Source organism: Phocoena phocoena, chromosome 8, assembly GCF_963924675.1.
Source record: "Phocoena phocoena chromosome 8, mPhoPho1.1, whole genome shotgun sequence".
NCBI lineage: Eukaryota > Metazoa > Chordata > Mammalia > Artiodactyla > Phocoenidae > Phocoena > Phocoena phocoena.
The window spans coordinates 82,541,163-82,561,871 of record NC_089226.1 but is presented as its reverse complement, the minus strand read 5'-3'; the positions used below and the strand labels follow the sequence as shown (position 1 = coordinate 82,561,871).

General features: G+C 43.8%; 1 protein-coding gene across 2 annotated transcripts in view; it reads left to right on the top strand.

Moving 5' to 3' along the window:
- The first annotated feature begins 1,247 nt into the window (after positions 1-1,247).
- The window catches only part of MPPED2 (metallophosphoesterase domain containing 2), a 171,787-nt gene continuing 152,325 nt past the window's right edge, over positions 1,248-20,709 (top strand). Inside the window, exons 1-2 of one of the 2 annotated variants that reach the window (XM_065881902.1) lie at positions 1,248-1,548; positions 6,960-7,209. In XM_065881902.1, coding sequence (XP_065737974.1) covers positions 7,082-7,209 — 128 coding nt within the window. In that variant the 5' untranslated portion in view covers positions 1,248-1,548; positions 6,960-7,081. Of the gene's footprint in view, positions 1,549-6,959; positions 7,210-19,817; positions 19,841-20,709 lie in introns of those variants that run through there. The other variant, XM_065881903.1, reaches the window with a different exon arrangement.

The following is a 20,709-nucleotide window of genomic DNA, read 5'->3' as shown; positions in this document are numbered from 1 at the left end:
GAAACCAATTAGTCTCAGCACAGAGGCCACAGACCAGGCTGAAACGGTTCCTTTTTATTTTTAGGGGATATAATTTCAGCCAGGATGTCTAGTCAGTTGTCACATAGTATACCTAGCACACTTCTCCCTCTCACACACATCCATTGGATTTCCCTTTGGAGAATGCCTAGATTTTTGAGTCTGCCTCCTGCAAAGGAATTAGAGCTGGTTGGCATCCAAATCCTTCAGCTCTGACAATGGCATAACATCACAGGGCCACCTCATCTTTCACAGTCAACACCACCAACCAAGTTTTCTAAAAGCCTTCTCTTCCTTGTCCTCTGTCTTCTAGCATTTCAGCTGCTTTTCTTTTCCTTACGTGTTTGCCTACAATTCTGAAAAACCTTTTCTTCCATAATCCAAAGTAGCAGAGAAAAAAGGACAAACTTTTATTTTTACGTTTTTGAATTGCTTATCCTTTGGGAGAAATGTGCCCCAAACACAAAAATGGAAACAATTAGTCTTTGCCTCTCCTTGCCTCCATATACTGAACCTGCCTTAATTCATGGAGGTGAAAGAAATTATCAGCTGGATTGGCCTAGGAACAACATCGCAGAAAGAAAGGTGTGTGTGTGTGTGTGTGTGTGTGTGTGTGTGTGTGTGTGTGTGTGTGTGTGTGTCTGGCGAGTTGAAAGGCTTGAGAAAAGGGAGCATATCTCTCCCCCAGGAAAGTCTAAGCTCAGCAGACGGGGAGGGGGACCCAGGATCGCCTTCCCTGGTTTCAGCGCAGGGCCCGAGCCGCTCCCCTTGCCCCCGAGGCAAGCTCTGCGCCCTGGAGCTGTGCCAGGACTGCAGACAGAGCCTGGCAGGTCGGTGGGTGGGGGGCCTGGGGCCTGGGTGTTCCCTTTGCAGAAGACGCCCATTTGGAGGGAAAACTCCCTTTATTTTCCTGGGGCTCCGAACTCCCCCCCACCCCCGGTCCCCTATCATTTTTACGCTGATCGCACTCCTGATGATGAACTTGCAGCTCAGCTTCCTGTCGCCTGCTTGACCCGGGAGCACCAGCAGGCTGCCGGCCTCGCCCTCAGCTCCCTCCTCCTCTTGCAACCCCGGGGCCTCAGGGCGCCAGTGGGGGTTCGAGTGGGCAGGGGCAGCAGGAGGGGCGCGCGGGGGCGGGGGGTCCCGCCGGGGAGCGTGCACAGAGCGGCGCGTCGGCCGCCCTGCTTCCTGGAGCTGTGCTCCTTTGACCCCAGTGGCAGTCCCTGTCACTGCACCGCTCTCGCTCCCTCCGGCTCGCCGCGCCCTCGCTCCCTCTCTTCGTCCCCTCGCTCGCTCTCTCCCCAGATCGAGGCTGCTCCCATCCTTTCTCCCCCGCGCCTCCCTCTCGTGCCGCGCCCCCCGGCCCCCAGCCCCAGCCCGCGGCGGGACCTCTGGGGTCGAAGGTTCTGGCCCGCCCGCGCCCCTCGCCGCCCCCGCGCGCCTCCCGTCGGCTCCTGCTGCTTCGCGATGGATCGCCTGCTCGCCGGGCGCTGAAGGCATCCCCGGGACCCGGAGCGCAGCCCGGGAAAGGTAATCCGCCCCGGGAAGGGAGGAGGAGGGCGGGGGAGGGGGAGGAGGCGGCCGGGCGCCCGGTGCCGCGCGCGAGAAGAAGGGAAAAAAATGCACACACAAAGCGGAGCCCGGGTGCGAGGTGCCTTGTCAGCGGCGCGTGCGAGGGGCTCGGAGGCTGCGGACCGCGGCTGCCCCGGTGCCCCTGACATTCTCACAAGCCGGCGCTTCCCGGGCAATTCGGAACCCGAGGAGGGCTTATTTTCAACCCCCGAGCGAAAGCGAATTCTTTTTTAGGAGCTGTCTCCCTCCCACTCCCCATCTTGACCTTCTGCCCTTCTCCCCTCCCCCCCCACCCCCCAGTCCTCGGCCCTCGACTTCCCGGGGTCCTCACCTCGCGGCTCCCTCCTCCGCCGGGATTTCTTAGGAGGGAAGGAGGGGGTGTCGCCGAGGGGCGGCGGCGAAAGCCCGGCAGCGGGGATGGGGGTGGGGACGAGGGCTCGGCGAGCTGTTTACTAGAAAGTCCCGGGGTTATGTGTTCGAGCCGCCCCGGCCTAGGCCCGGGTGCATTGTGTTGGCCCGAGCCCCGGGCGCCCGCGGCGGCCCGAGCGAGGTGCGGTGGCCAGGAAGGCGCCGCGCAGCTTTGTGCTCGGGCTGCGCTCCGCGGCCGCCCCCGGGCCGCCCGCGTGCGCGCCGCTCTCGCGCGGGGCTGTTTCTCACTCTCTCCCGGCGCCCCAACCTCGCTCTCCCCCGCCGCCTCCGGTCTCCACGATCGCAGCCTGCTGATCGAGCAGGCGACCCGGGCTGGGCTGCGGGGGACGAGCAGCGAGAAAAAGTAACCGTTGCCGCCCGATTTCTTCCCTTGAGAGGCAGGAGTTTCTATGCTATTTACATGTAACAGGGTTATCTTTGTAAAGCCTTTGAATTCCAAGGTTTGCGGCCTAGGAGGTAGAGGGGGCATTTTCCTGAAGGTTGAGGAGGGGATTAGAATCTACCAGCAAGGAAGGAAATTAAGGATGCTTCAGTGGGGTAGATTTATTACCACATTCCCCCCAACACACCCCAAATTAAGTGCAAATGCGGGTCATAAAAAATGTGTAATTGACTTGAGATGCTGCAAACAAACACAAACAGGTCGTGGTGGAAAAAACAAACAAAACTTTAAGTGCAAGAAAAGATTTCCAAAGGGGGGTGGAAATCCGTGGCCTCCACACCCCCTTCCAACGCTCGCTGGCTCCCTCCCTTTCTTACTCTGCCGCTCCAGGGAAGCAGCCCCGCAGCTCCCGGACAGAAAGCAGGGAGGCGGTGGCGGCTCCGGGCGCGGGCTCCGCTCTGAGGGTTCGGGGATGCCAACGCGCCCTGGAGGCTGACGTCGGGGGCGTGGGGCTGTGATGCTCGAGCGAGGATGGTGCGGTGTCAGAGCCATTGGCCGCCGGTGGTCATCAATCAATTCGGGGCTGGGGGAAAGGTAGAGAAAGAAAGACAGGCGCCCAACGGAGCCTGGGGCCGCGAGCGCCAGCGCCAACAGTGCCAGAAGCGGCGGCCTCAGCGGAGGCGACGGCGGTGGCAACGGGGGACTGAGCGAGTAAGGCGAGCTGGTGCTCCAGGAAGGAAGGGGGAGCTGTAGTCCAGACAAGCCGGCCGTGAGCCGGGAGGGCAGGGCGCGCGCGAGTGTGTGTGTGTGTGTGTGTGTAGTTGCTGACCACCCCCAACTGCCCACCCTAGATTTAAAACAAACACACCAATCCAAAGTAGAGAATGCCGCGCCCCCCGCCCCACCATATATAGACTCTACGCGTTGCCAGAGGCGCGGGAGAAAAGTCCTGTCCTTTCTTTCCGAAAGAATGTGCCAGCCGGGTGTCCGCAGTGCTGGAGACAAGTTCAGGTGTAAGTGCGTCGGGAGGGAGGGCGCTCTGTGGACAGAGGCACGTGGAACTTTGTGCATCCGTCTAAACACCTTGCTGGAGAAGCCGCCCGGAAGGCTTCTGGGCATCGCTCCGGAATACAGGGATGAGTAACTGGAGATGGGCATGAAAGAGTAAGGGCGTGAGTTGAGAAAGCACTCGATCTGTGCTGCAGAGGGAGGAGAAAGCGAAATTTGGCGGAGTCGGAGCAGGCGAGTCCCAAAGTCTGGCCAGGCTGTCGGGCGGTCTTCTTAGGGGTAGTGAATAAAGTGAGCATCCTTGTTTAAACGAGGAAATCACGGGCTCCTTTCTCATAGGCTGTGCCGTGCGGTGCTCGGGCAGAGAGGTCATGAGTTGTTGCTTTGAAAACTCTTGGTAAATTGGACTTCTGGTGTCTAGGAGGTGGAGACAGTTATTTAATTCCTCAGCTTTTAATCCCTTCATTGCCAGCAGACTTTAAAAGCGTTTCCCACTAGATTCCTGAAAAAGAACATTCCAAGTTGCACAGCTTAAGGCACAGGATAAGTGATTGCTGTCTAGGAAATGCAAAATGTGCTCACATGATTTTTTTTTTTTTAAAGAGAAAATCAAAGTAGCACCAGCATGAATGTTTGGCAGTGTCACATTTTTCTTTAGGATTCCTGGCATTTACTACTGGGTTCCTTTGTTTTATAGAGCAAATGTATTGAAGTATAAAAATGGAAATTTTAAAAAAGAATACTGGTCTCTGTAAATATTATACAGAAAGTGATGTAAGTGTGATGCTCCAAAATCTGATTATTTGGAAGGTTTTACTGACTAAATACGTGAAGCAAGGTGATGCAGGTTCTTGGTAGTTTTAGGTGGTGTATCATTCTGTCTTGTTTCAAGCTTTTTCCAGATTTCTCAGGTTAGAGGAGGGAGTTTACCAAAAAAAAAAAAAAAAAAAGGCCTTTCCCATGTATTGGTGTTTCCTGTTCTTGGGATATGATCATCTTGTGATGTGAATGGGGGTGAACATAGCATTTTTAAAAAATAAGCTTTTTCTTGATTTGTCTGTAAAGGTTCCTGTGAAAGTTTTGAAGCTCTCTGCCTCAGTCTGACATTTTCTTCAAAGGACTCCAGATTAAAGAAGATAGACACTGCAGGTGCACTGTTTCGATAAAACATTTGAAAGAGAACATGGTAAAGATGAATTCAAATGAGGTGCCAGCCACCCATTTAGCCTTTCCGAGTAACAGGGGCCTGTGCTTGCTGAAGAGGCACAGATCTCACTTGATAGAAAAGGCAAAACCCCATGTTGACTTTAGGGTACAGTGGACCATATAGGAGTGCAAACTGATCACCTTCTAAGCTCCATCTTTTCTGGGCTTCAAACGGGAGGGTCTGATGCTAACTACTGTAAGTCATTGCCTAGATATTTACATAACAGGAATGTATCTTTCATTTGTAGGCCATTTTGCTTAGTTTAATTAGCGAGTTTACTCCAGAAACATTTAAACTGTTTCTGGCACCCGGTGCAGAGATTGTTACTGAGAGGTCACAGTGGTCTAGACATGAATTTTGCTTCTCTTGCTTCTTGATGTTCTGTATTTCACACAATAGACATTGATGGCAGGAACATAAGAATTGCCATGTAATTTTTACACCACTCTCTAATTTATGCAAACACTAAGTTCTTGCAGTCTGAAAATGTGTATTTTTTCCCCTCTGTGCTTTGATGGCTAACATTCTTTTTAATGACAGTCATTTCTATAACAGGAAGATGTTTTCATTTGTTTTTACTTTTCAGCGTGGTGCAATTATGCAGTTTTGCGCTTCAGTCGTGTCTCTCTGTACTTTGTGTCTCAAAAGAGAATTACAGTACTTAGAACAGGACTGCAATTTGAAGCAGGTGTTGTGTTTTACTGTTATGCAAAATAACAGTAAAATATAATTGTGGCGGAAATTAAGGAAACAGCTGCAAACTTGGTATGAAAACTGCTACATTATGATTTGTAAGCAGTTCTTATAGATATCTTACATCAGAGGAGTGGGGAAAGATTTTAATTTGTTAATCCTACTGGCCTGGTTGTCTGTCAGCTAGTGCTTAGAGGACTCATACCTCCCATGAAGTCAGGAAGAAGAAAGAGAACCCTAAGTGACACTTTGTTTGAAATGCCAGAGCATGAGGGATTCATTTCTTGGCGGTGCTGTTGTGCGTTAGGAATGCAGGCAAGGTGGGTGTTATTTAGCTTGCTTTGCTCATATGAAGAAGGCAACGATTTGAGTAGAATGCTGCGGCATTTCTTAGCCCAGCTAGCATATGGAGGACTACACAAGCCCCCGGTTGTAAAATAATAAAATAAATGGCCTATGGCAGGCCATCTGCCTTTTGCTTGGTATTTAAGGTGTTTCATGCCAAATTTAAATCTAATCCTATTATTCTAAATATTTTTATTTGAGATAGCAGCTAAGATTCCCAGAGCTTAACGGCGCACATGGCGAAAGTATTGTAATGTGGAACACTTAAAGTAAGAAGGCGGGTTACCTAAGGGTTATCCAGGGAGCGTGCTGCCTGCTTCTTTAACATTTCACTGATCAATTGCAGCAGGGGTGTGCTCTGCTCAGTCTTTGCACACTTCGTACAAAAATAAGCATCCTCATTTCCGAACCCAGTGCAGCAAATATATTGACATTTATACAAAGAATCAAAAAGAACAGAAACATATTTTAAAGTATGAAACCAGCTGCTGAGAAATATGCAGCCCCAAGCAGGAGTGAAGCGGTAGATTCAATGGCCGCCCTCCTTTACCTCTCCTTCTGGGCTCCAAGAGGGGCGGTAATGAGTGCATCCAAAATGGTGGTCCAAGCCTGGATGTATTTGACTTTCCTCTGAGTAACTGGAGGGTTTAAAGAAATTATATTACATTTAGCAAGAAGGATTTGCCTTCCATAAAGTTCTTGGCCAGAGTGGAATCCATATATATACCAAGATTTGAGTACCTATGTGTGTTGGGAGCCACTGTGAAAGAAAAAATTATATGTGATGTGTGTCTGTATTATGCGTGTGTTACAGTTACAAACAGGTATCTGTTATGAGCACAGCATTTTAAATTTACATTTGGCATTGTGTTTTATGGCTGTGCTAAGCACCGGGATTTCAAATTATTCTGTGACACCAACTTTGTACAGACCAAACATTCCAATTAGCAGGGAAGGTTTGGAAGATTCGCCACTTCGAGCACAAACCATTTATAGTTAGACACCATGGCAACTGTGGATGTGCCCCTTCCGTAATTCACGTTAAGTGCCATAATTATAATTAAAGAGGAAATCTTAGTTTGAACACCATTGAAATGATTTGCTAGCAGCCAGCCTTATCATTTGGAGTGTCATGTCCATTCTGAAGTACATGCTGGGTAGAGAATTGGGAAAGGTTTTATCCATGAGGCAACCACACAGATTAAGATTTTTCCTGAACCAATTTCACGTCTGGGTGTCCCATCTGACATCGCTTAGAACATCCTCTTTTTCTTTGTTCTCATTTTTTTCATTTGTTTTTTTCAGAAACACACAGCAGTATTGATGAGTAGACCCTTGGGTTCAGAGATTGGGCTGAAACGCACCATGCCTGCTTCCATCCTTTGCTCCGGAAAGTTGTGAATTGCTCATGCCTATAGGGAGGAAGGATGGCACATGGGATTCCTTCTCAAGGCAAGGTTACCATAACGGTGGATGAGTACAGCTCCAACCCCACCCAGGCATTCACGCACTACAACATCAACCAGAGCAGATTCCAGCCGCCACATGTACATATGTAAGTATCACTCATGAACTTAAAAAAATTAGCCATCAGGAAACTAGAAATAAAATATGAAATTCACTAATGACTTCTGCCCAGGAGAATAAAAGGTGTATGATTCCCCAAACAGATGGGTATCTATGGTTCCAAGTACAACTCAGAGGAATCCTCCACGTCGGTGTAACGCTGAACTTTTCCAGAGTATGTACTTTCGACTACAATTTGGCATGAGATCTTCAGAGCCTCTGAGGGTTGCCCTCATTTTGTGTATAACAACAGAGAGGTTAAGGTATTTGCCTAATGTCACACAGTGAATTTTGGCAGAGTCTCCTGACCCCTAATTCAGTTTGCTTTATGTTATACTTCTTGCCTCCATGATGAAATACCTTTAAAATTTCTGTAGTTTCCCCCCCAACACACACCTCACCCCCCCGCACCCCTTTACATTCAGCTGGGAAACAGGCCTAATTGGGACTAATTGTCCAGCCACTGCTAAATCCATCGTCTTGCCTGTTGCTCGTAGAACGTGTGCTGCATGCTGCAGGACTCAAACAATATGGGGAACAAAGGATTAAGGGACAGTGGAACAGTTGGTTCCAGGAATTGTGCTTTCCCCTCACTCCCTAATACTATTTAAGTCATGTCTCAGTTTAAACTGTTTCAGGAGCAAAGTGTGGGAGAAATCCAGAGGCAAAGATTTTGCAGCACCTGGATGCACACCAGCTTTTTTTCCGTTCCTCTGCTGCAGGATGTGCTGGGCTTTCAGCAGAAGGGGCAAAAGGTCACCATCTCCCTTGTTTATTCAAGGCCTGGTGCTCATTCTCTATTAGACTCTTCCAATGTCTAACATGAGTCTTTCACAGTAGGACTAAACCCCTTTGCAAACCATTATATAGTCAAGAGAGAAAAGAGGTTAGGGCTCTGTTGAATGTTTTTGCCATTGCTGGCAAAATTGAACTCGGGGCACGTCCAAGTCACAAGCTCTTTTTTAAGTAATTGTTTTATTTGAGCATTTGAAAAAAAACAGTAGGTCTCCCCCCAACCCAACATGCACACACATGCGCACACACACACTCTCAAACCCCCCCCCCCCCAATTTAGAAACACTAACCAAACAAAAAGATCCTTCTCCTGACTGCCTGGGTAATATAGTAAATACTGGGATGTTACTTCACAAGTATGCAAATAGAGCTACTCAATTATCTATGATGGGAATTCTGCAAAAAAAAAAAAAAAGGAGAAGAAAAAGAAAGATCCTTGCAAATGGTTAATGCTAAACTATTTCTAAGATTCTTCTACTTTCTTTAAATCAGAATATATTCATGATAATGAAGGATTCCTAACATGGTTTTAAGGAGAGGATTTAAGGGGAATAAGATTTTTCTTTGTTAAAACGGCTTTTCTGAACAATAACTGTTCATTTCAAATATTCCTTTTACTCTTCTGCTTCTGATAATTTCTTTCTCTTCAAATATGTTATAGAATGTGTGCAAGCTGGGCTTAGGATTCCTTTAGCTCTGCTTTGCTGGTGTGACGTTTTGTATTAGAGAATCACAAAGCACTTTGTGGATTCTGTTTCCTCCCAGGCAAAAGAAAGTTTATTTTGCCCCAGATTCCCTGGAAAATGACTGATAGGGAATCTTAGCTTATTCTTCGCTTGTTTGTAGCCCTAAGATTCCACTGGTGAACTGTGAATGCTCAGAGATATTTTAAAAATCATGTAACTTTAGGACTGATGTGCTTAGATCTAGCCATGAAAAGTTCGAAGGATCAAATTATACCTTTTATGAAAACAAGGTTGGAAAAATGGAGTTTGCAGGGGCAGCCTAGACAGCTGTGGAGCCCTTTTACCAGACTTCCTTCCTAGAAGTAGAGGATTCTTCCACGGTCAACTCCATCTGGCCTTTTCACCTTCATCACCCACTAAGGGCTTCCCACCCGAACCCTTTGTTCCAGCCACGCATGTTGACTCTACCACCTGAGCACCCCGTGAGCCCTTTCCATCTCAATGCTTTTACTGTTTCTCACAGCTGAGACACTCTTACACTCTGCTGAGAGCCAGTTCAAGCCCCTCTATGTCTAGGAAACCTCTTCTATCTCACCCAATCCAAAATGACTGTGCCTACCTACCCCCTACCAACACGATGTCCCTCGTCATTTGGTATTTACTTCAAACCAGACCTCTCTCCCACCCGCCCTCTCTCTCAACTATATCATTCATTTCTTAAAGGCAGGGATTGAGTAGGTAACAGGTGCTTAGAAATACTAATTGATTGCTTGCTTGATTGATCCATTGATTTGATCGTGAATTGAGATGAGAAATTGTGATTGAGATTTGGAAATTTTCATTGGGATCCTTCTGTCCTGTCTTAATATTTTGAGTGCTTGTATGAACGTGTGTGCATGTTATCAAGATGCTGGCCGACCTTTTCCTTGGCCTTTCTTTTCCGTGCTTGGTGCCCTGGCACAGTGACTGGCCCATGCTGGGCATTCAGCTATCTTAGTTAAATGGGATCATGTTATATTTTAAAAGATTGCCTTGAGTCTAAATAGAAACTTAAATTGGCTGGAAAATACCTATAAAATGTTTAGTCTAAAATGTCTTAAGTTTTTCTAAAATTTTTAACATGCTATGGCAGAGCTTTACTCCTCTCCACGAAGATATTGTCTTTTCCACTTGAATAGTTGCTCATTTATTTTGCATGGGTTTCTTAAAATATTTGCTTTCCTTTGGCACTTAACAACTGAGGTCTATGAAGACCCATGACAGATCACCTGGATTGGAGATACAATGCTGGGTCCTTAAATGATCTGTTATTTTCTTTCATGAAACCTAGTTGAGGTTTTCTTACCTTAGTTAAGGAATAGCTCACTTCCCATTTAATTCAGTTTGTCTCACCTCAGCTTTGTGACCCATCTTGGGCAATTTACCTCTTTTCTCCCGACCTCAGTAAATGTAAACATTTGTACCAAATGATAGATATGGATCTTTTTAGCTCTGACATACTAAGATTAAGATTGCAATTAAGACATTTATTTGCAAGGTGTAGCTGTGGAGGGAACACAGATGCATAAGACCCGGTTCCCATCTTTAGAAGCTCATCACTGATTCAGAGTTGTTGTTTCCACTGGCTTTAAGGGTTTACTCCATGGTCTTGGTTTGGCTTCACCTGTGAGTTCTGACCAGGTTGCTACCAAGCTTTCTAAGAGTCACTAGCCTATACATCTCTGCCTGCGACGTAGGGAGGATTTTTTTTAAAAGAAAGCAATCCGATATGACCTTGGAAAAGAAAATTAAAGTGCAGTTGGAGTTGACAGGGCAGACTTGAACCCAGAATTCATGAGCCCCCCTTATCCAGACTCTTGAACATACTGATAGATGTGATAGTTGAAAACCAACAATTAACAGGGCTTCATTTTTCTACAACCCTGTCATCTTCTCCAGCAGAATGTTATTTAGTATTTTTAATGATGAAAATTATTTCGTATTTTTAATGACAGTGGGAGGAGGTGCTCAAGGAGCCAGTGTAGGTCTGAAAACACCATCAAGATTTGGTATGTTTTAGATTATCTGAGGCCTAATAAAATGCTGTAAGACATCTCTAGTAGGGTACCCAACCATCTCTAGTTTTGCATCGAAAGTCCCACATTCCGGGAGACCCCTCAGTTCCCTGCAAACCAGGATGGTTGGCTACCCTACTGAGGTTAATTCCTCAACTTTTTCTTTAAGGTTTGGTTGCTAGGAAGCTCAAATCAAATTTTATTTTCAGTTTTAGCTACATCCTTGTCTACGGCTTTAGTTCTCAACACCCCTGGAACCTTACTTAGCTCTTGTTCTTTTATACTTATTTTGAGGAGGCAGTGTAGTGTCGTGGTCGGAGTCTCCAGTGGAATCAGATTGTTGGATTTAAAACCTGGTTGCACCACTTACTAGCTGTGTAACCAACCATGGACAAAGGTGTTAACTTCTCTGGGTTTTTTTTCCCCATCTCTAAAGTGTGGATGATAAAAGTAGTGCCTATCTCCAAAGGTTGCTGTGAAGGTTAAAAACTTGTAAAGTTTTTAGAGGAGTGCTTAGTACATACTCTGTACTCAGTAAATGTTAGCTCTTCGCATTAATGATTGTTTTATTGATTCTGCACCTTTTTATTCTAAGCTGTCTCGGTCCGTTTTGAAAATCACTGGAGTATAAAAAAATGAATAAATAAGAAAATCACTAGTAAGTTTGTCCCGTCTTCCTCCAGGACTCATTACTAGCAAACTTGGCTGGGTGGGAGTTTTGGCTGTCAGGGTTGGAAGGTGCCCTGACTTCTTTTTTGAAAATTTTTTGTTTCTAAATTTTTTATTGAAGTATAGTTAACTTACAAAATTGTATTAGTTTCAGGTGTACAAAATAGTAATTCTGTATTTTTTATAGGTTATACTCCATATAAAGTGATTATAAAATATTGGCTGTATTCCCAGTGTTGTACATTACATTCTTGTAGCTTATCTATTTTATATCTATTAGTTCGTACCTCTTAATCACCCTCACTTATTTTGCCCCCGCTCCACCTCTTACCAATCTAGCAACCACCAGTCTGTTCTCTGTGTCTGTGAGTCTGTTTCCGTTTTGTTACATTTGTTCATTTGTTTTATTTTTTAGATGCCACATGTAAGTGAAAACATATAGTATTTGTCTTTCTCTGTCTGTGCCTTGACTTCTTATTGCCTGTCAAGGAGTGTCTCACCTGCCTTCAGTTACTCCATGGGATTGACAGTCCCAAGGGGGCAAGGAATCCCAAGAGCTGAGTGTCGCCTGGTTGTTCTCTGCAGAATCACAGTGGCCTTCATTCACTTGTGCTCGTCTCAGGCCCTTGTACCCCCATCAGTCAGTGTCTTAGGCTCTCTACCTATGGCTGTGGTTACAACAGAAGCATCAAGAGTTAACCATAATTAACTAGGACTGAGTACAAAGGGCACAGCTTGAGCTGGGGAATGAGGACAGTATTCACATAGCAGCTGAGAATGTGGTCTGAAATCAGAGATCTGTATCCACATGCTGATCCCACCAGTTACTGGCTTGGCTAGGTGATGATGGACAGAATTATTGAACTTCAGTCTTCTCATCTATAAAATGGGTTTGACGAGTCTCTAAGACGGTTGTAAACAATATATGAGATTATGTTTATGACATAGTGCCCAGAAGATAGCACTTGATAAATAGATGCTGTGATAATATTTATGGTCTTATGCATTAGCTGGTGAGCATGAAATAAGTGTTAACATCTTTTTGTTTGAACTGCTTGCATAAAACTTGACACGGCCAACTTGTTCTTGTTGCTTTGTTGTGTTTTACAGCATCTGCCAGTGTTTGCTTGGGTATTGCTAATCCGAAATGATCTGAAGCTTTTAGGGTATCTGGGTGATCTTTCCATGCCAAATTGTTACAGGATTTTGTTTGTCTGATCTGAAGTTTCATTCTTGCATGGTAGGAAGTAAATGTTTATTTCAGGTCTGAATTAGGTATCCTTAGATGCAGGAAGAAAGTTACAGAAGAGTGTTATAGAATGATGCCATTTGGTTAAAAAAAAAAATCTCAAAATGTGTAGAAAGATAAATACCAACATTACTGGTGATCATGTAGGGAATAAATTTGCAGACAAATCTGGGGGAGGGAGTGATGGGTAAAGATCTTACGCTTTTTATTTTATATACTTTTGTATAATTTAACTTATTTTTATAAGAACTATGTAATACTTTTATGATAATAAAAACTCTTTTTAAAGAATGATAAAAATGTGATTTGTCTACAATCCCTTCTGCTTTGTTAGCAAGGTTTGCATTAAAGGCTCACTCTAATGTAAATCTACTTTCTTTGAGCACTGCTTCCTTGGGAGGTACCTTCTTCTGTTTTATGTTATAATCAAGGTATAGTCCAAAGGCTGTTCATTGGTTCAGTATAATTCAGCTTGGTCATGTGTGGAAAGATGTGAGGCCAAGGATGCTGGCTACTTCTTAGTCCTATAACTGGAGGGAAATTTCTTTAAGAAGTACCTTCAAATTCATTTTTGAAAGCCAGTAGAGTATATAGTATCAGTAAACAGATAGCTTGCTATAGTGGATGACTTGACAGTGTTTCAGGGAACCTGGATTCTGGTCCTGTCTTGGTCACTAATTAGGTTTGTGATTACGAGCAAGTTGAGCCTCTTTGAATTTCAAGTTCCTCACCAGCCATTGGACTCGATGCCCTTTAGCTTCATTCCTTCCTACTCTGGCAGTCTAGGGTTTCTCCTTTTCTTCTCTTTTCTTTAGTCTGTTTGAAATTAAGAACACAAATCCCTCATCATTAGTGATATTCTGTAGGGACAGATTATAATAGTGAGATATCATGGGGATGCTTTGGAGGGGGAAGACCAATGACCTCTTCCTCACACAGAGGAAGAGTATCAATGAATGAGTGAATGTCTGGGGCTCTGTAACATTAAGGTAGAAATTCATCCTTTGTCGCAGAGCTGGGCTGCATTCACTGTGCAAAAAAAAAAAAAAAAATCCTAAACGTTTTTCTCTTGGTAAGCTGCTTTCTCCTTCTCATTACAAATTTATCACTGGCCTGAACATTAGCATGGCCATAATTTCTGTTAATGTTTTCAATCTGAAATTCATCTTGGAGATGGCTGAATGGCCCTTTTGGCTTGTGCTCATATATAAACACGGGGTATTTTTCTTTTTAAAAATAAGCTCTTTTATCCTATATGCTCCCTGAGGGCACTGGTCTTGTGGTCCGTGGCAGTTAGACTTCATTTTAGAACTGACTTATTTCCTATTCCGTCGATTTCTTTGTTTGAATTCTGGCTTTAAAAAGGCAACCTAAAATTAGATATTTTTTTTGTCTATATGGATTTGTTCTTAGAAACTTAGCTGTATATTGCATAACTGGGTAGTTTTGTTTGTTTGTTTGTTTTTGGTTACTTGACTCTCTGGGAGGGTAAAGAATTTTGACAAATAAAGTAGATTCTTTCTACTGTGGTATGCCTGGATTTCAAATCCTGAGGCAGTTATCTACATTTGCAGAGAGAAAGATTCATACGGAAAGTGTGGCCAGTTCCTATCCTGAAACTAGGAACTCGCTGCTCACTTCTCCTTATGGATTAAATTTATCTCCTGCTCTAAGTACAGTTTTTTAAAAAATTTCTTTTAGGGAGACATTTTGATAAAAATAGACAAAATGAGAAGACTAGCTAAACAGGAAGTATTATAATAAGGAGTCTGTATTTGAAACATGCTTAATTTTAATTCTGAGATTTAGAGCCAATGAAGATGTAGATTTTAAGACATAAAAACAAAGCTAATGCCACTAAATCTGCCACATTTTGTGTAACAAACTCTAGGTAGTTCTGAACTATTTCCAAAAAGGAGAAAAAACTCACCGAGTCTGGGAAGATCTATCCACCATCAGCTTGTTTTTCTTCTTTTTCAGTATTTCCTTAGCTCTCTCCTTCCCATGTCTCTTCCCCTTTTAGACTTTCCTAGCATCCAGGAAATTGGATGTTTCAGTAGCTATCCTGGAATGATTAGGCTATTATTTCAATATTAGTACAGACACAACTACCACACTTTTCCAGACCGCCGTGTTAGTCTGCCTCTTTTTTTTTAATGTAAAGAGTACACTTAGAGGCTTTGTCTGTGTAGAAACACTAACTCTGCAAAGAGGAAACTCTGTTGAATTTATTGGCCTTTGCAGTATTTGGGTCTGCATATTTTTCTTCTGTTTTGCTTTGAAGATTTTTTTTCTTCAGTTTCTGTCCCTTTAGAAGGGTAAAATATATGCAAATAAGAAAATGCGTTGTTGCAGGCTTTTCATTTTTTTTTCCTTTACCACAAATCAAGAATATAAGCCCCTCTAATTGGTTTAAATTTTTGTATGGCTTTATATTACATAGCAAAGCTTTTGACACTAGTTGAGAAAAAAAAAAACAAAACAGGAAAAGAAACACTAGTACCATTTAATAAAGCAAACAAGTAAATTTTCAGTACTTGATATTATTGCGCCTTAAAATTCCAGATGAGAATTAAATCCTTCTTGAAGTTCATTTGTTGGTAGTGGCTTCGTTAAAAGATTACAGGGCACTACACCATAACATGAACTCTACTCAAATCCATTTATTTCTTTGGTAGACAGTCTCTGAAACCTTCCAGCTCAGAGGTTTGACAATTCTGGGATTGGAAAAATATGTTTTCCAGTCTTTCGGTGGGCTATTTCAGCATTGCTGCTGATTGGCTAAGAAAAGTGGCTTACTTGTAGTATTTAGTTTTAGGTATTTGGGCCACAGACCAAGTTTCAAACCGTTTACGTATTGTACACTTCGTTTAAAATGTGTTTTGCGCAAAGACTTAAAACTGAAATCAAGAAAAAAAAAGTGAAATCTCCCACCAGCTAAGCAACCTCAGCATGTTTCTCTAATTTCCTGAGTTAGCCTTTTGCTATGACATAGACATTCTACCAGCTCTATTTTGGTCCTGAGTTTTGGAAAATTTTTCCCCCTTTTGTTTCATTTTGCTTTGCCTTAAGACTTCAGAGATAACCACAGAAGCCTGTCAGACTGCATTAGGCATTTTTAAAAAAAAATCACAAGTATCATACCCATTGCTCTTGGTTTTGCCTTATATTTAATATATTCCATTTTTTAAAAAAGTACCAACTTTTACATGTTGGTCCTGCTTGGGTGGGCAGCAGATATAATGTGGAGGTACATGTTTTATGGAGAAGAGGGAAGATAGTGGTATATGTGAAGGAGACAGAAAAGACGAGAGGGAGGGCCTAGCAGATATATCCTGTTAGTTCATAACTCTTTCTTGCAATTATGATGTCCGTGGCCTTGGGCTTGACTTTAACACCAGGAACGTGTCAGCATCCCTAAACATCTGTCAGCAGGAAGATAAGACAGATTTCACCTTGGCTTTGTGGGGTATGCATGCCAACTCTACATACCAATGGATCCAGCATTTGAAAGGACCAGAATAGCAATTTTTGATACATTCACCTGTTTTGATCCCTGAGAAGGAACAATTTGGTAGGCCTTTTTAGGTAACTCAGAAGTTGAGGTTTGCGTTTCAATCTATTAAAAAAAAGTCCATTTGAGAAATAGTGAACTATGAATTGGCTTTTGAGAAATGTAAAAGTATCTGAAACTTCAATTGCCCAAGGTCTGCCATCTGTTAGTATCTAGGAGACTTACTATGCGTTGTGCTCAGATTCTGACTTTTACAGGTTAACTTGTTTTCACTTTGTTCCTGACCTTCACATTTTGGGCACAGCTGGATGCACTGAAACCTATTTTGACTCCACCAACTTAGAGAAAAGAAGAATGAGGAGGAGGGAGTCTTTGGGAAGAATAGACAGACTAGGAAGGAGGTATTAACTCCTAAAGGATATTAATTCCGAATTCTTCCATAATGCAGTTCAAAGAAGGATCTGTTTTCCCCCATGTGAAATATAAAGGCATAGGTAGGTGTCCTTTTCCTTACAGAAGAGTAAGTCCACTACCACCCCCTTGCCCACTGACACTCTTGAGAATTCAGAAGGGAAATAATAACCCCGCGGGAGGTGGTTGGCCCCATGTCGTGCCCCTTGGTGGCGGATGGCTGGCCTGTTTTGCATCTCTCCATCTCGACCCCTCCACCACGTTAACGGCAGCCGTGCGGCACGCTCCACTGTTTATCTTGGAATTGGATACCATCATCTTGGCAACCAAACTGGGACCTTTCCTGCTCAGATTGTTTGTCATTTGTTGTTAATTATCTGTTACCATAAATTCTGCACTTTGAGAAAAAAGGGAATGTTTTGAAATATTTCCTCCAACATGTAAGTGGAGCTTCATTTTCTGTGGACAGAAGGGGGAAAAAAAGATCAGCCCTTTTGGGAATGGGTTTCAGGGAAATCAAATGCTCTGGTTTTTCAGACCAGATGGGTTAGATCCTGCTAATGCAGCCAGGATTCGCAGCAGAAGAACCTTTGCAATTCAGGAATTATCTATATTTGTGAGAGGTACCCCCTTTTGAGGGAAAAAAAAATTTACCTTTACATAAGGAGTTGTGCTTTTATCGCAGTCTCTTTGTGCCATAATTGTGTGTTGTGTGTGTATGCTCGAGAGCCTGTTCCCTGCAGTTTCTCACTTTCAAAGGTTATTAAGACAAAGCAGTCCAAAGTGAAAGGTAGCTTCTGCTTACCTGCCTTTGTGAGGCATTTATTTTGTCAAGTATAGAATTAAAATGAGCTTTCTGGCCATTAGTGGATTTTAGTCATGCCCCCGCCCTCTGCAGGGAAGGTTGCGTCACCTTATAAACAAACAGCACTGTTTTGTGAGGTGCTGTACCATGAGCTGAGGGAGCCACCGCTGGACTTACTGTCTTAACAAAGCGGTCAACAGAAGAACAGGAGACAGGAAGAATGCGTGCATGCATTTTGGAGGGAAGAGTTTGGGAGTGAGGTGGTTATTGCTAAGCAGAAATCTAGGCACATTTAAAGACATAAAAACTGAAATCATTTGAAAAGTCCCAAAAGAAAGTATATCCAGAATCCAGGCTGTGTCTCCACCCCGAGACCCCTTACGTGTGTTCGCTTATAGTCTCTGTTGCTAGTATCTCATCTTTACCATGGGGATCATAACAATATATGCCTCCATAGGTAATGGTGAAGGTTATATTAGATGATGCTTAGTATTGAGTAAAGCACTTAGCACAGTATTCCAAAGCTCAATGCATGGAAGCTACTGTTACTAATATTGTTTCCCCACAACATCAATGCTTGAACTTCAGCAGAGTTTTAATGGCGGCACATAGACCATCATCACCATAACTTTTTTGGCCATTAAGTTTGGTGTGTCTGTTTTCTTCTCGTTGAGGAGCTTTTGTTTTTGTTTTCCTCTCACTGTTAACGTTTTTAGGGTTGTGCTGTCTCCCAAGGCATCCCCACACTGGGAGGGAGGGATTGAGTCTCTGTTAACCTCCTGATAGTCAGGGGCACAGACTTAATAAACACCCATCGCAGCTCCTGCCTGCTGCTTGGGACAGTGTAGCTCTCAGAGATGTGCCTTTTCCTGGAGTTGAGGAATTTGCCTGGGTCTGCTGCCTTTGGTTTCTGCAGAGCCAGAAAATGTTCTTCCCAGGCTTAGAAGGAAGGAATCCTGACCTGAATGGTGTCGCCCCTGAAATAAAACATCCTTTCTACGTATTCCACTTCCGTTATCCTTTTATCTCCTCTCTCAGTGTTTTTCAAAGGGAGTACGGTAGGTGTGTGTGCATTATTTTAGAGCACAGATTACAATCAGATTTTAGGATTAAGAAATGAGTGTTAACCTAGTGTCTCAGATTTAGGAACGGTTTGCGTATGAGAACAAGAGACTGGATGGAGGAGAATGGAGGTTGAGAAAACGCACCCTCCCACTGCTCTGGGGGAGGCTGGGGAAAGGATTTAACACTTTGGATTCTTTAGAGGCCATTAAAACTCTGATGGGATTGGATTACCTGACTGCACATCTGAAACATGAAACCCTTGCCCAAACCGTGCAATCGAGTTAAGCTCAAAATTCAAGGCCTTCCCCTAAGACTGGCCTCTGGGTAAGCCTCACCGTGGATGGCAAAATGATTTCCTTTGAGAGGAGCAAGACTGCAGTGAGGCTTTTATGGCCAATTGAGCCTGTATGTTGGTGCCAGCCAGACAGTTGGCAGCACTTAGTGCCAAGTTCGGTGATCTGTCCACCAGTTTTTCCCAAGGTCTTCAATTCCGTCTGGATTTAGGGCTGACATTGAAGAGAAGTCCATTGTAAATCCAACTTCCTAGGCATGCCTCCTGAATTTTTTATTTTTCCAAGTGGAGAGGTACTGAGAGGTGCTGGGAGGGCAACAGGCTGCTCCCCTGCCGTCAACTTTGAGGCTTGGAATGATGTCCTCCTCCCTAAATACACTTCCTTTCCTCTCTCCACATTTGTCACTGCTTCAGGGGAGCCCCTACCCCTTTCTCTGGATTATGTGAACCCTTTGTGTGTATGGACCCAGAGCACCTACAAGTAATGCTTTCCCTTGGTCGCACTTTTTATAAATGTGTTTTCTGAATGCTTGTGAAATGTCTGTCTTCCACTAGGCTTTAAGCTCTCTGAAGGCAGCATCTCTTTTTTTTTTTTTGCGGTACGTGGGCCTCTTACTGTTGTGGCCTCTCCGTTGCGGAGCACAGGCTCCGGACGCGCAGGCTCAGCGGCCGTGGCTCACGGGCCCAGCCGCTCCGTGGCACGTGGGATCCTCCCGGACCAGGGCACGAACCCACGTCCCCTGCATCGTCAGGCGGACTCTCAACTCTCCGTGCGCCACCACGGAAGCCCGGCAGCAACTCTTTTTATTTTTTGTTGCCCATCTGTATCCACAGCACGTATCATAGTGCTATCACATTCTAGATACTCTCCAAATACTTGTTGAATGAATGAATGACAGTTGAGTTTTCAGGGATTCCATGTTCTCTTACTATGTGCTTTCCCAAGAAGTGTGTGCTCCCTTGGAATCATTCATTCATTTTGAGGGCATGTATTTAGACTTGATGGTATACTTGGCTTTAAAAAGGGTAACTTATGAGTCTCCCGTGTTTTTTTCAGGATGGAGCTGGATGAAGCTCAGAGTGAGTATTTCTGATACTCCTACACTAATGCTATAATCTATCCTGCCTTCGGTTGACTCTTACTTTGACAGTAGTAGACTCCATTTCTAACACAGGAAAAATGTCAAAGTTTCACTTTCATCTTGACCCTAAAGATTTGGGTTTCCTATCTTGTTCTCTACCTTAAAAACTGAGGTATTAGAAAGTATGTTCTCTTAACTCCTTGTAAAGTGCTTACTTATTTATCCTATTTGGCATCAACTATTATTGGCTAGAAGCGTGAAATTAATTAGGATATATTTCAGCCCGAGTACCAGGAGCCTGTCAGCTGTCCCTAATATGTGAGTTTACCTGAAATGAAGACCATGAAAAGGGGTCATCTCTTATCATGGGAATCACACATTTTGCATAAAGCGAACCAATTTTATTCTGTATCCTTATGTTTTTAACAACTTTACTTTTTTTTTGTAGTAAACTCTTCTAGTTCTTATCATATGACTATTTTCACAGAAACCTGTGATTTGGGTTTACTACAGATAACACCACTATAACAACATTGGTGTTATACAGTGATTGAAAGCCTTCTGAAACTTCTGTTTTAAAGGTGAAACAAATGAAATTTAAAGGAAGTATGCAATGGATTTCTAATTACTGGTGACTAAGCTATAAACTTCTTGAAAAGTAAATGACAAAAAAATGCTGCTGAAGAGTGCCAAGCTTAAGGAAGAATTTTACAAGGGGCAGAGCATAAAAGAGGGGAGAGAATAAGAGAGATTTGCATGGCAAGCACTTTGGGGCAGGAAGTTGTTAATTCAAGTGATGGGCTTTAGGTTTTCTCCCTGACTGTCCCCTTACTGTGTCTACTAAGAAAGGTGTTGTATAATTAGGCT